The sequence below is a fragment of the Channa argus genome, chromosome 17 (genome assembly GCF_033026475.1).
Source record: "Channa argus isolate prfri chromosome 17, Channa argus male v1.0, whole genome shotgun sequence".
Taxonomy (NCBI): domain Eukaryota; kingdom Metazoa; phylum Chordata; class Actinopteri; order Anabantiformes; family Channidae; genus Channa; species Channa argus.
In genome coordinates, this window is record NC_090213.1 from 8,582,924 (window position 1) to 8,597,958 (window position 15,035).

General features: G+C 39.6%; 1 protein-coding gene across 2 annotated transcripts in view; it reads right to left on the bottom strand.

Moving 5' to 3' along the window:
• The window catches only part of LOC137102135 (beta/gamma crystallin domain-containing protein 1-like), a 24,877-nt gene continuing 9,842 nt past the window's right edge, over window positions 1-15,035 (bottom strand). For both annotated transcript variants that reach the window (XM_067481318.1, XM_067481317.1), the window contains 18 exons: window positions 14,755-14,793; window positions 13,951-14,069; window positions 13,102-13,258; window positions 12,719-12,858; window positions 10,569-10,695; window positions 9,212-9,247; window positions 8,357-8,517; window positions 8,062-8,185; window positions 7,495-7,640; window positions 6,284-6,410; window positions 5,716-5,745; window positions 5,493-5,605; window positions 4,985-5,117; window positions 3,990-4,129; window positions 2,543-2,666; window positions 1,927-2,085; window positions 1,436-1,592; window positions 1-790 (listed from right to left, as the gene is read on the bottom strand). In XM_067481318.1, the coding sequence (XP_067337419.1) occupies window positions 702-790; window positions 1,436-1,592; window positions 1,927-2,085; window positions 2,543-2,666; window positions 3,990-4,129; window positions 4,985-5,117; window positions 5,493-5,605; window positions 5,716-5,745; window positions 6,284-6,410; window positions 7,495-7,640; window positions 8,062-8,185; window positions 8,357-8,517; window positions 9,212-9,247; window positions 10,569-10,695; window positions 12,719-12,858; window positions 13,102-13,258; window positions 13,951-14,069; window positions 14,755-14,793 (2,121 nt within the window). In that variant the 3' untranslated portion in view covers window positions 1-701. The remainder of the gene's footprint in view (window positions 791-1,435; window positions 1,593-1,926; window positions 2,086-2,542; window positions 2,667-3,989; window positions 4,130-4,984; window positions 5,118-5,492; window positions 5,606-5,715; window positions 5,746-6,283; window positions 6,411-7,494; window positions 7,641-8,061; window positions 8,186-8,356; window positions 8,518-9,211; window positions 9,248-10,568; window positions 10,696-12,718; window positions 12,859-13,101; window positions 13,259-13,950; window positions 14,070-14,754; window positions 14,794-15,035) is intronic.

Here is a 15,035-nt window from a genome sequence, read left to right on the forward strand (position 1 = left end):
TCTCCATGTTGATCTTGGTGATAGTGCACCTGCCTGTCACTTTCTTGTCACGCTGCACTTCCAGTTATGTAGATGAAGCACATATAACAATACGTGTTCAACCCTGGGGTAAAAATAATTACACTTATGGCATGTTTAGTTTCTACATTGCTGTATACACCAAGTGCAGCTCATCTTCCGTGTATTTAAGAACTTTATTGGCAAAAATACTTTTATTATTCTGTAATAAAATGAGTTTGGGCTGTAAAATATAAAGTAAAGAAAAAGATTTTAAAAGAAACAGTGCCTTGTTTCCTAATGTTGCATGCAGCTAATATATGCTGGAATATGAGATTGCATACCAAAATACAGTATGAAAAAGGTATTAATACTGTTTAAGTTAATTAACAGGCAAACAGTTGTATTTGGTAAAACACAAAATATAAACCTTTGGATATATTACTATAACTTTAAAATATGAAGTTTTCAACTTCATATTCCACCGTGTGTTCAGTGGTTAGTCATACATTCTTACGGATTTATCCATAGATGTCTACGTTGACCTCCTTATTTGACGTTTTGATAGTTCTCCTGCAGCAAAGATTGAGCATGTCCAGTGACGTACGTCGTCCTTGATTGAATGTCACACAGCTGTATTAAAATCCTCTAGAGGAGCTGTGCATAGTAACGGTGGGGATCCAGTTTAGCAGCTTGTCTGTTTATCAGATAATCTCCACATTCCACCTTTGCTGGAGTTTGTTTGGATCAAAGGAGTTCAGAATGACTTGGTTTTTGTCATAGTGATGTCCCCCTGAAAGAGAGAGGTTTTCCATTTAATCTTTTACAATTATTCTCAGAACCATTAAAATAACCAAACATAATTAACACACAGCTATAGATAAATGATACTTAAACTGTATACTGTTTGTTTTTCAGTTTTTGTGTTATTTAACTTCACTACGACTTATTATATTTGATTTAGAACAGAATCATATGGAATCCAATGCTTCTCGGTGCAGTCAATAACAGCATGTAGATATACAGTCAGTCCACAAGGTGTCACTAATATAAACACGTACATCAACCCCCTGGATGTCAGTATCCTCGGAGTAGGCACAAGGTGCCTCATGCTAGCATTATTAAGAAGTAGAAGTGTAATGTAGAGGATAATTAATGCTTTTTACTTCTTTGATTTTATTTAATTTTATTTATATTTTTATTTTAGTATTTGCTATAAGGATCTTGTGTCAGCATGACACAATGGAAAATCCATAGAAGTTCACAGACTATAAAATTGATGGGAAACTTTTCACATATTTGAAAAGTTGCATCTGCTGGCAAACCTAGCCAGCAGTACTGTCTATACAAGTTTTTTTTTATACAAATACTTACTACTGTGTGTTTTTGTAAATAATTTTCTTTACATTAACAAGTCATGCCACATCTGGCTGCTAACCTTTGACTTCCAGGACCAGATCAGCGGAGGGTGTGTAGCGAATAAAGCCTTCAGGAGTGATACTCCAGAGGTGGATGTCTGGCTCTGGGCTGAGGCCGACGCGGCTTCCTGCCATCGTCACACTACCGCTGGGGCTCAGGCAGCACTCTTCCAACAGCTGGAAACACATGTAAGGGAGGTGATCAGTGGGATTTAAGACTGGCCAGTGTTTAGATTGTTTGTGTTAGTGTTGAGTATCTCTGAATGTGAATTTAAGAATTTATGTGCATTTTAAAATAAATTAAGTCTTAAAAGTGGGTCTAAAGTTTAGTTACTGTTTGTCTTGCATTTTCCTTGACCTGCTTTGGACCTGGTCTTGAATCAGATTAGATTTTGGTATTTATTTTTCTGTGAATAAGCTGGTCAGAACTACAGATACCTTGGCTCTAAAAAGAGCTCCATCCTTACTCGTTGATATAACCGTCCTGTGGACCAACAGCACTGTACTGTACCTTGCAGTAGAGACGTCCATTCTGGTAAGACCAGATCTGTTCAAATCCATCAGTCTCCTCTGCTTCTTGGATCCGCAGCAGCTTGAGATCATCTAAACTGCCAGTCACTGACATCAGGAGCTCCGTCTGTCTGTTCCTCAAGCGGAAGTGCACTTGCTTCTACTCAGAAAACACATGAGAACAATAATGCAGAAAATGCATTTAGAGTGCAGCCCTCACAATTTAGATGTTTATTTCTTTTGTCTTACACTTCATTTAAAGGTCTCACAATTCTCTACCATACAATTACAATCGGGTTAGGCTTAAATAGTTACGATCTCAGCTGCCGCAAAGTAACAATAAAATAATTAGCTTCAATTAGTAGTCTGTGGATGGTTGCACTGTGTAGCTTTCAGCCATATTTATTTAAATGACGGCTTGCATAAAATTATAATTGATGGAATTTGTCTGAGTGTGGTTTTGATTGTGTTCTTTTGATGCCAGATGACTCAACCTGACAAGAGTTTTGTTCAGATACAAAATTTAACTTGAATAAACAGAAGCTTAATGCATATTTCCACCTTTGTGGTGCTCAAAAATGAATATATTGTGCCCATTGTAGAGAACCAGCACAAACCTGTATCAGAGGCCGAAGGGAACCAATTTTCTGCCAGGTGCTGAAGTTACGCCAGTCTGGAATCTCACCCGGTTTCAGCAGAATCTGAGCACCCCGGTAGTTGACTCCCTCATATAAAACCCATCTGGTTGTAAAGAAAAAGCAAATAACACAGCCCAATATTACACAATAAACAATACTAGACAGTGTTTAGATGTAGATGCTGTTTGCTTTGTTGTAGTCATGTACAGTTCCTTTAATTCGTTTTTCCTTTACTCTGCATGGATGTGGATTTGAACGTTAGACAAAACTATTAGAAGAAAAGCTTTTTCACACTTTTCTCTTCTTTCAACTTGTGATGATAGTGTGATGTAAATGGTCTGCACTTATATAGCGCTTTTCTACCTTTACACTTCTTCTCATTCACCCAGTCGTATTCACAATCTCACACACCGATTGTGGAGCTGCTATGCAGCTGGCCAACGCTCATCCGGAGCTACTAAGTTGGGCTTCAGTGTCTTGCTTCAGGACACTTAAGAAGCCAGGGAACGAACCAACAACTGTGAGATTGGTGAACGACTGCTCTACCTCCTGCACCACAGTCACCCATGTGCATTTTGAGTCCTCTTTTCAATGCAGCACCTTGTCAAAAATAATCATCTCAAATGTGCTAAACTCTGCGACTGTGCCATTTCAATGTGACACTAAATGCTGCTTTTAACGTTTGTGCACAGTGGCTCAGTGTTTTGGCTGATTGCCTGTCTCTCCTGCTGTAAGAATGTGCCACTCCAGAATCATCCCTGGCTCACTGTGAGCCCTCTATTTCCTCAGCAAAGGCTCACACCTACGGTCTGAATCTTGCACATCACCAGGAGGTTTCCATCATTGCTTCCATCTGTCAGAACTGTCATACTGTAATACAGATAATGATATGTGCTGACCCTGCAGTCTGCTGCACTCTGCATTCAATAAATTTGAATCTTTCAAACATTATAACTGAGCAAACTGCTTTGGCTACATAGTCTTATCCAGAATACCAAGATACTTATTCATATAACCTTACCTTGGCTTCCTTTATTAGCTCTATTTATTTTACCCTTCAGTTTAGTGGCCTATGTTGCTGGGCGACATTCATGATTTTAATATTACCTCTTACCTATTGTTCAAACACTATACAATGAATGTCAGTTAATAAGAAAATGTTTGACACGTCAACTTGGCAGCTGGCAACTTTTCAAATCAAAAGAGATTTAAAAATGACAGGGATTTAAATGCGGTGCTGCTGAAAACCAGCAGAGGCCACTGAAGGACGTGAGTGATAGAAAAGAATCTCATTCTGTTTCACATATTCCTTTCAGAAAAATGGCTTTTACATATATGTGTGTTCAGTCTCCAGCAGTAGAGCTGTTATGCACGAACCTGTCAAAAATGATAATACGACGACGATAACGTGTTGTAATGCACTTACATGGCTCCTTCCACGAGCACAGAGTGGACTCTGCTACAGCCTCCAGCCAGCTGAAGGTTGACTGATCCATCTGTCAGAACCACCCTCTTTCCACGCAGACCACAGCGCTCAAAAAGAGTGATGGAAGGCAGTGAAAACTCCTGCCAAGGACAGAGGAATAGTAAGAAAGTACATTATGGAATCGAGTGGGTGGACAGCTGCAAGTCATGCAGGTTGAAATTATGGTTATTCTGAGGTTACCCTGGAAACAGACCACACTTGCACCTTTGTGCTCCCTCACATTTCTGCCCCCTGTGAACCACAACATGCTCATGCTTTATTTTCTTAATCTCGTGTTTTAGGTTACTGGAAAAAAGTTGTAAACATCATTTATTCATCTTCAGATTTTCTTTGTTATTTGACCTCATGTGTGTTTTTGTTTGTGTGTGGTTCTTTTGTGTGTGGGTGTGTGTGGTGTTGGAGCAGTGAGTCTAAGCACATGCCCTCTATGATTAATACAATACTTTGAATAAAAAATATTGTTATTTGCTAGCACTAGCTTGTGCTAGTGCTATGAAAGAATAATTAAAAGAACACCCTTGTGCACATTATACAGCTGAAACCTAAAGCTGCATAATGCTGGCAATTATCACTTATCAGTTTCTTTGGGACACTGAAAAAATATCAGCTTACAGTGCTGTTAAGAGCAGAGTGATTGGAAAACGTTAAATATAACATTAAATAAAAAAAAACAATGAGTTAATACTACATACTACTAATACTAACACTACATCTGGAGCTGCAGATGTAGGTCATAATTCTCTTTAGTTGGCTGATGACACCTTTCACATGGTACATAGTACAAAAATACTGGTTGTACAGCTTTAAATATATTGTGTGCATACTTATGAAGTATAGTCCCACAGTGTAATAAATCCTTGAAAATGTAATATCCGAGTTCAACGGTTTCAAAATTAGAGTAAGAGTTAAAGTATCATAAGAATGAGAACACTTACATAGCCAACAGTCTGTAGTGACTGGATGGAGGTGCTTGCACTGTCGAAGCCCATTGCGCTCAGATCTGGGTAGCTCCCCACTTCTAACACATACATCCTGCCAGTGAAGTTCTGGCCCTCAAATTGAAGCCAGCTGAACGTCATTTGCAAAAACACACACACATACAAGAATACAGTCATGTTCGCTCTAAATTTATGAGCAAAGATGATGATTGAAAACAATGTTTGCATAGCATGGGTTTCAAATATTAATGTACATCAATTAAATAATAACACTTTAAAATAATATGGATGTTGCAATTAAACAATGTAACACAGTTTATCACAAACTCTTTTTTAGAAAGCAGAACAGTGAGAGCATGTAGCACATCCTGAGTGCCACATATACTTTTGTAATATGGGCAACGAATCAGCTTACCACTGGGAAATCCAGCTGCTGCAGGATGGTGTAAAGTGTTTCACGATAACCACAGCATGATATTTCTCTATTGTGTGTATTACTGCTCACCTGCCAGCCACAACCTTACAGGAGGCAACGGAGAAGCCACTTTGCAGGGAGGCTACATTGTCCTCCAGAGCAAGCACAGAGCCTTGAAAACCTGGATCAGAGAAAAGCTGCACCTGAGGCACACACACACACACAGCAAGATAATAAGAGTGAGTCATCCCCCCAGATAAGATGGAGGACAATGTCTCAGCAAGAGTAGGTGTTTTGTTTTTAAACCACCTACCTTAAACTTGGGTGCCCTCTCAAGATCATCCTGAAATGACACAAGTTAAAAATCCTTTTTACAGTGAAACATGACAGTGAGCAATTAAAACATGTTTTGTGCACATGTCTATGTTGGTATAGTGGTAAAAGCTTATCAGTGACTTCTGAGTACAATTATCTTGGCATTAAATCCATGTCTGTCATCACTTGGTCGGAGACTGATGACTCACTTATCTACAATGATTTCATTTTCAGTCTTGTGACAAATATTTTTCTCTTTAACGCTGGGCAGAACAATTAACCCTTGTTTTTCCAGTGCTCTGTGTTTCCACATTTTGAATTGGTCACAAGCCGAAATGCCGTGACTGCTCACGTGACATGGAGGAACGTGGTTGGTGAAACTGGGAATCCTCAGGGGAAGTAAAAATGGACCAAGAAATTACATTATTCAAAACTGAATATTGTAACTAGCTGAAGCTCAGAGGAAACACTGGCAGAGACTGAATACAGATTCACAGTTACAGTATCATATGTCTCACCATTTTCCACCTGGAGAATACAGCAAGATTTAATAACATAGTTCCTACCAGCAGTACAGGCATTGCTGAGGCAACTCTGGGCTCGAGTGCCCCCCAGTCCTCTGGGCTTCCATACAGGCCTTTCTCCAGGATGTAGGACTCCCCACAAAAGCCCGGCTCTTCAAACACTACCCAGCTGAAAAAAGGAAAAAAACATGAAGAAAGCACTCTTTCATTTTGCACCGACATTTCAGAATTGTGTTTTCTTGATTCCTTGTAATTCTTAATTAGAAGAGAAACACAGCCTTTGATGCACCCACACTTGCTAACAAAAACCCACAGGAATTCAAAGTGTTATTCATTTATCATGAATGTCAACAGTCTAAATTCATAATAGCCTCCCATACAGCCTCCCACATAATGGCATCTCAGTACTTTCATTCAAATGTATCGTGGCTTGGGGTCCTGCATGAGTGTGTGTGTGGGATATTTCTGCTAAGACCTGTGGGGGGGGCTTTGTTTGCATTGTGGGCCTAATGTTTAAGATTACAAACAAGTCACTGACAGAAATGCTAAAGCAACATGCTGAGACAATCAGAGGTTCAGGGGATGGCTGCAAGAAATGGGTGTGGCAGTGCAGCTAAGCGAGGATAACCAATCATTTCTGTCCTGTTTCCTGAAGAAGAACAACATGTTCCATTGCACATTAGCCCCTTTTTTGTTAGTCTCTCCCTTGGGTAGCAGCGATCAGCGTTACATGTTCTGCATTTTATTGTTATGATTTGCTTCTGATTTTTGTATACTTCTGCATTTTTAGCAGATCATGTCATAAAGAATGTTAAATTAATTCCTGCAAACGGGTGTAAGTCAGCGCGCTGCAAGACCAACTCACACTGGCAGGAAGTGAGATGAGGAAACCTAAACATTAGTGAACTGTAAATCTGTTTTGACCTGTCAGCACAGGTGTGGCAGCCTTGCCGCTACACACCTGAGCTACTAGAAACCACGGTACACTTCACTGGAATTGTAGCTTCAACTAAATATCCGATGGAAGCATGCAGTGTCACTTGTCACAGACAAGGAATCAAGCCTACTTCCTTAGAAACATTAAAAAAGATCTTCCAGGGGAGAAACATCTGAAATATTCCAACACAGGTTTGCTCCAAATTTCTTTAGCAGGACAGATAACAATGCTGTGACCTGTGGTAACATTTTGTTTCCTATTACTGCTAAACTTGACAATTAAGGTTAGAGTGATAATTATAATACTTGTCACCTACACGCCACCAATGACATCAATAGACTGCGTCCTCATGCCATAGCCCGTGTCATCCATGTTTATAACAGGCCCGGTAATGTCAATGTTTACTCCCAGCTCGCCGAAGTCTCTGTCAGTGAACATTTTGAGGTGTGGAGCCATGAAATCCTGAAGCAGCAATAAAGACACCTGATTACAGTCTGACAGAAAACACTCCAAATCACATCACAAATAAAGATTTACATACTTAAGCATTTGGACAAATATCCAACTTTTACTCTGCAGTAAAAACAATAGCGAACCTCTGGGTTGTCACAGCCCTATTATAGAAAGGATGGGTCTCTCTACTTGCTAACAGTGCTCAGACTAGGGCTTCAGGGGAGAGCTTTGGTCTCCTTCACCTTTTAATGATTTTTATATAGATTTTTTCCACCATGAGAAGATTTTCCTGTTGTGAAAACAGAAGCTACTTTTATAACACAAATTGTGACCATCACAAACTGATGGTGGTCAAACCATAATTTAAACAGCCCAGCACAGTTAATATTCATCACATACCAGTGTTCAGTGAGAAGTATCCCATACTTACAGCCAGCACTGGTCGCAGGGACAGGATCTGCTCTGAGCCTCCCCAGTCGCTGCAGTCCAGGTACTCTCCTTCCTCCAGGATGTGCTGCTGGCCCTCAAACCCAGGCTGGCTGTAGCCCACCCAGCTGGAACACGAGAGGTGCAGAGATGTTGTTGGGTGAAGCTGTATTTTTAATTGTTGCTGCATTACATAACCTCAAAGTCGCCGTCTGTTAGCGGAGTAAGTCCTGAATAAATGTTCTTCTACAATCACCACCCAAAATGAACCATGGTGCAATAAAAGAATAAATACTCACAGTCCACCGATGACCTTCAAAGAACCCACAGATTTCAGTTTCCCTGAGTCAAGGGACGCTTTGTCTGTTGCTATGTCTCGTTCACCCTCACAAAAGCTGAAAACATCGCTGATAATTTCTAAATAGGAGCCCTCAAAGCGAGGCTTCTCATACACCACAGCCTGTAATAGAATAAAAGATAGTTTATACAAACATTGACTCATCATTTACATTGTTTGAGTAGATAGATTTCAGCTCTGTCTTCTTAGGTTTTTGTTATCGCTCCGATTTCGGTTGTGACACACTTTTTCATTTGTTCTTTTGTCCGTGTTGACACAGACGGTCAATTGCATTAATTGTAAACATACTGTAAGGATTTTTGGGTTAAAACATGATGCTTTTTTCCCAATGCAAACACACGTTTTTGGTCATTTGGAGTAATGTTTTATTTCTTGGTGAATCTGGACCATCCTATTGTAGTTCAGGATAAACACAAATGATGAAGAGAAATCTAGTCCTTGGATGCTTCGTCTGTCGAACATTTGTGAGCATAACATTATGAATTTATGCACTTATGCTTTTTGTCTTACGGCTTTTAAATTACAGTACAACACTTTGTGTGTAGGAAAGGAGTCTTTGTCTGTCATTTAGTGGTCTGAAAATGCCTGTTGCCAAAACACAGCGGTGAAATTCTTTGACATCGCTCTATTTTTGGAGTAAAGTAAACAAACCACTGCACAGAAAATTAACTTAAGAATGCAATGCACAATCCCAGCAGAGCTTTTGTGAAACATATTTTCCCCCAATCACATCACACTGCTTTTTAACATAAGCATTACTAAACTTCCAAGATGGAGGTTCATGCAGGATACATACCTTGACTTCACTAGGATTCTCCACTTTGAAACCACCCTGAAACAGAGACATCATTAACCACCTTTTTCTTCTGTAATTATTCTAAATGTACATTATAAAAAACAAGACAGTCAGCAACTGCACTCTTTTTTCTCAGAAATGATGACAGTTCAGATGAACCGTGATAGGGGGCAATGAACATTAATGGAATACACAGAACATGTTGACCCAGACTCCTGTTCCTGTGAGAAGTAGTTAAAGAAAAGTCTGCCTCTGACTGCCTTAGACAGAAGCTATTCATACAGAAAGGTGTCACAAAGGAAAAGTCACAACTGTAGACTCCTTTTTAAAACCCTTTTATGAGGAAAACATTTTGTGACAGCTGATAGAATGCATATAGCGAAGCGCTACATGGATACAAGAAAGCAGCCCTGGAATGACTTTATCTAATATCTTTAGCATGTTAGGTTACTCACAATTACTGTCTATATTACTACACATTCCGATGTTTGGCAGATATTATGCGGTTCAATTAACCTAAGGTGAACATGTGGGGAACGTGTATACCAATTGCCATGGCAACCCGTTCAACTGCAATGATTAGTTCATTAAACAAGTAGTCAATCTGCATGGAAAAAATGTGCAACTATACTATTAAAGTAATTTATCCAGTGGAAATTCCAAACATTTGCTGGTTGCAGTTTCTTAAAAATGGGGATTTGAATTCCCTTTGAATTCCCTTTGAATTCCCTTTGTATTATTTGTTAGGAAACTGAAAATCTGTCGGTCTGACGGTCTGTCAGATGGACTAAATGAGAAATCTGAAGATGTAACAGTGGAATTTGAGATTCCATAACAGGCTTTAGCCACTATTTGCTAATATTTTAGATGTAACGTTGTAACCAATTCCACCTCCATACATCTTTCAGACGAGATACCTTTTGGTCCCTCTGGCTTAGAGAATTCTCAGCAAAAACACATCCAGACTGCAAAATAGCTTCCTGCCCAAAGCCATCAGCCCACAATGTAGTGAAACAGAACACAGCGCTACACTGCCCCCCACACCCCTGATCCCTGAAGAAAGAACACCACCAGCACACACATTGAGCTCTTGTGCTAAAGCGTGTGATTTTTTTTATTTCCCACTGACTGTCATTCCTACAATCTAAAGACAACCTCACAGACTACTATGTTTTGCAAAGTGCAAATTAATCCTGAACAGAATGTTGCACCTTTGTATTTTAAATATGGGAATAAAGAGGTTTAGAAAATCTTAAATATTGTAATGCACATGGCTGACTGTAAATAGCAAATGTATTTATCACACAGATGAGCTGTCCTCTGCAGTAAACATTAGATGTCAGAGAGAAGCACACACCATTTTAAGTGGTCTAAGGGATCCCACAAAGGGTGACTGAAAGCCCCAGGTCTCAGGAAAAGGGTACACCCCCGTTTCCAGCACGGACAGCATGCCCTCGAAGCCTGGGTCACTGAACACCAGCCACCTGAAAGATGGAGAAAAACCTTGTTACATAATATTACATATTATTAAGCCCAAAGGTCCCTCCCCAGTTTGCCCAACTGTGCCTTGTGGTGGTTTTAAAATCCCTGCATGATTTGATACTTACTATAAAACATAGATAAGACATCACTGTCATATAAAGAGTAAATACAGTGATACTTGCTTTTCCATATGAAATCCAGTTTTCCTTCACAACACAGACAGGTTATTGATGATTTTTGCTTTGTGCATTAAGTACTATTGTGGAGTACTTTTGTTGTTTTTTTAATTTTTTCTTTCTCTACCTAAAAATGAGTCATGCAGCAACAGCTGAGAACAACCGCCATTAGTTTCATAATAAAACATCTTGAAAATGGCATCCTTGAGTTCAAAGGATATATTTCTTTTTTAGTGTGGCAGTGTTGCAACTATGCTCCCACCTTTGGCATTCTGACAATGCCTCATACCAGTTGTCACATCTGAGCCTGTGGCAGAAAACAAGAAGCCCAGCACAGTCAGTCAGTGCTGAGGAAGTGATACCAAGAAGTGGTATCAACCAGACCCCGTTGTTTTGCACCTCACTGCACTGCAATTTCTGTTGTTAATTCAAGATTTTTTAAATGGATAAAATTACCCATCGATCTGCATTTAATATCTCATTATAACAAAAGTTTGGTTTTTCTTTGAAGTTTTCAAGAGTAATGAGACCCTTAATGCAGAAATTGGTAGACACCCTTTAGCAGCAATTATAGCTTCAAATCCTGCTGAGCAAGTCCCTGTGAGCTTTGCACATCTGGACACTGTGCTCGTGGCAAAACTCATAGCTTTAGAAATGTCTACCCTTGACCTTCTTCATGCCTCACTAAAGTTTATTATACAGGTCTGGGGAAAGCTCCTTGTACTTGCAATGCAATGTGAATTTAAATGAGAGATTTCAGTTTTTATTTTTAATAATTAACAGTAATTTCTGAAAGATGTTTTCACTAAGGGATAATAAGTGAAGACTGATGAGGAAATGGCGATGTCATTCTTTTGAAATTACATCTACAACATACAAAGAATTAAGGGGTCTGTATGCTTCCTGAAGCTACTGTGCATTGAAGTAAAAGTAATCAATGAGTCAGTGTTGCTCAGTGAACTCGACTGAGCTATGTGCTCCTTTACAATAAATATTTTAAACACAAGACTACATCTGCGGAGCAGCTGCTCCACTTGTCTCTGAGCAAACACTGTAGATTGAGCTGATGTGGCAGAGTTGCTGAGATATTGAGAAATGCTGAAACATTCTCCAAATGGTAGGTTTCTATCAAAGGTGCCAAGGTGAACTTGCATAAATAGCTGTGGTTAAAAAAAAAAAGGTTTAATGTCTATAGCTTCCTCGGGGGAAGAGCGTAAACTGTCCTGAATGCCTACACCTCTCATGTGGAAAAAACATTCTCCTGCACTGCCAAGTTCTCTCCACACCTTAGTCTGTTTGTTACTCTCTGTTAGTCTCTGTGTTTTCTAAGTGCCCCTGCACCCTCTTTCTCTCTCTCTTTTTTTTTTTAACATGTAACAGCAGGATACACATTCCTGGGCAGGAAAATGAGTGAGAGTCAAACCAAAGATAAAACACTGGGAAGCGCAATAATGATTATTATCTCTCAGCTATTTGTCAAAGCCCAACACTGAGAACAACTCATTAAAAAGACAGCTGTACACTGAGCACAGCAGGAAAGATTGTAAATTCTATTCTTCTGGTTGGTCTGTCAGTTGTTAAGAAAACAAAAATCACTGCAGAGAATTGGGATTGTCTCGTGTGACTTTGCCACACGCTACAAGACAAAGACAACTTCTTTATTCTTTAGTGTCCAAAGGATTGTATTTCAAATAAAATATAACACATAACTGCTTTCCCCCTCTAATCGATCACAGGAAGAAGAACATGTGTCTCGCTAATGATTTGATTATGTCCTCTTAGTGATTACAGTCACGCATGAAGTCACACACACATGAATGATCAGTTTTGCAGAGACTGCTGTACTTACACCCCAGAGTGCACTTGAATGGAGGCGGTGCTCAGTGGGATGCCAAATGAGCCTGTCTCTATTGTGTCATCATGGTAAGGTGTTACTCTGCCGTGGCCCTCTGGTTCAGTAAAGAGTTCGATATGGGGTATGCTGTAATCCTAAACATAAAGGGAAACAAACACAGCAATTGTGAGCAGGGCCTGTTCTTAAAGCATTCCTCGCTGTAAAACAAGTAAGAGCTTCACTCACCGGGTCATATTTTTTCTGTTCTGGATGAGTGTGGGCTGAATATCACTAAGGCAATATCGCCTATTAGCTACATTTCAGTAGGTCATGTGAGGTGACGGTGATGTAGATATTAAAGGCCAGGTGAGGTGGAAGTATTTAACCAGAGCACTCACCCAGACAGCGAGTCGGATAGAGCCGATCAGCATCGGCGGGCTGTTGTGTGCTTCTGTCTCCAGCTCAGACTCGGCCCACTCGTTTGTCAATTCCATGTCTCCTTCCTCCAGTGTGATGAAGCGTCCTTGAAAGTCAGGCTTCTCATAAAGAATCCAGCTGTGAGAAAAATGTACAGCAAAAAAACGCAGAAACACATGATCATATATTAATACACATAGGACTAGGATGAAGGAATAAAAAGACATAAAAAGTGTGTCTTATAGCAGTAGGGCTGATGATGACAAAATCATAAGAACATGCAAAGGTTATCCAAATAAATATGTTATTGTCCCTTTTTGCCATTTAACCTCTGGGAAGAGCACCAACATAAAGTAGTAGGTCTACTGTCAGCAGAATGCAGAAATTTACATGAATGCACTCATGTTTCAGTTTTTCTCACATGCATGAGTATCATAAGGTACACATTCCACTGGTGTGACACGGCTTGCTAATGGTTTAACACCATTCCACTGATCTACGGGTGGCAGTACTGTGCCAAGAAAAGCAACAATGAATTTGCATTTGCATACAAGTAAAAAGCATTTTATATGTTTTTAGGCCTTAAAAAATATAGTTTATTTGATTGTGTGAGTCACTGTTAATGTACAGGAGCTCAGTGTAGAAAGCCCAAGAATAAACGTGATTAGTAAGCATGGAACTCTCAGTGCTGATATTTCATTAAATCTGTAAAACAGCCAGGAGCCTTAACATGCAGCACTTGCATCCCAGATCCACTTGACACCAAACAGAGCTACACTTCACATTTTCTTTCCCACATCTTAAAGTTTCAGCTCAATATTGCTACTTACCATCCTCTAACAACCTTCACGGATATGAGAGGTGAGAGCTGCAGAGACGTGGCATCTGCTACATCCCTGTAGATCTCATATGTTTTGCCACTGAACTCAGCTTTCTCAAACAACACCATCTGTGTAGAGACAAGAAAAGAAATAATCAATGGCAAAATGCATCGCATAAAATCAACATTCACTAGGAAGGACAAAATAGTATGGCTCTCACCTTTGTTTCACTTCTATGCAAAAGCAAAAGCATAAGTGTTTATGATTGTCAAGTCTCAAAAACACATACAGGAATCCAATCCCTTAAATTATCAGGTTACACTTTGATTTTTACAAACAAATTTAATATAAAAGTACATTTTAATTTTGTAGGCCAATTGCACTTTGAAGTTTGTGAAGAATGAACTGCAAAAACTATCTACTCTACAGAAGCTGTAGTCAACAGTGCTGTCTTACTTATATTCAAAAAGTACTCATGTTCTGACATCTAAGTCAAAGCTGGAGGTAGCCTGAATTAAAACAACGTGAGTGCCAGCGCATTCATTCTCTTTCTACCAACAACAAGCCCACAAATGAAATTCTACAATAATGAAGAGTCACGAGTTTTGAACTGTGTTGGCAGCATTGAATTCTATGATTGTAATCACATCCAGCTGTGCATTTGCACTAAACTGCTTTATAATACATTGTTTACCCCCAAGAACACCAAATGAAAAGCAGATGTTTTCACAGAACAAAGAACTGTCTGTCTAGATTCCTCTACCCATCTTGTTTCTGTTCTACAGTATGTGGGCAAAGCGTTGCCTACAGTACCTTTCCAGGACGCTTGTGAAATCCCTTGGCAGTTCTTATCTGGAATGCAAAAGCACAGAATTAGACTGTAGAGTATGGCAAGCATCTGTGAAATGCTAGAAAAGCTAAACCACACTTGTTTGTTTAGTTGAATGTCCTGCGCTTTCAATTTACAACCAGGGACACAGTGAATCCCTGGAAGGCGACTATACTCAACTGACACACTAGTTGAGATACTGGGCAGAAAATGAAGAACGCTCACACAATAGGCAGCTATGAATGCCAGCAACAATTTGGATAAT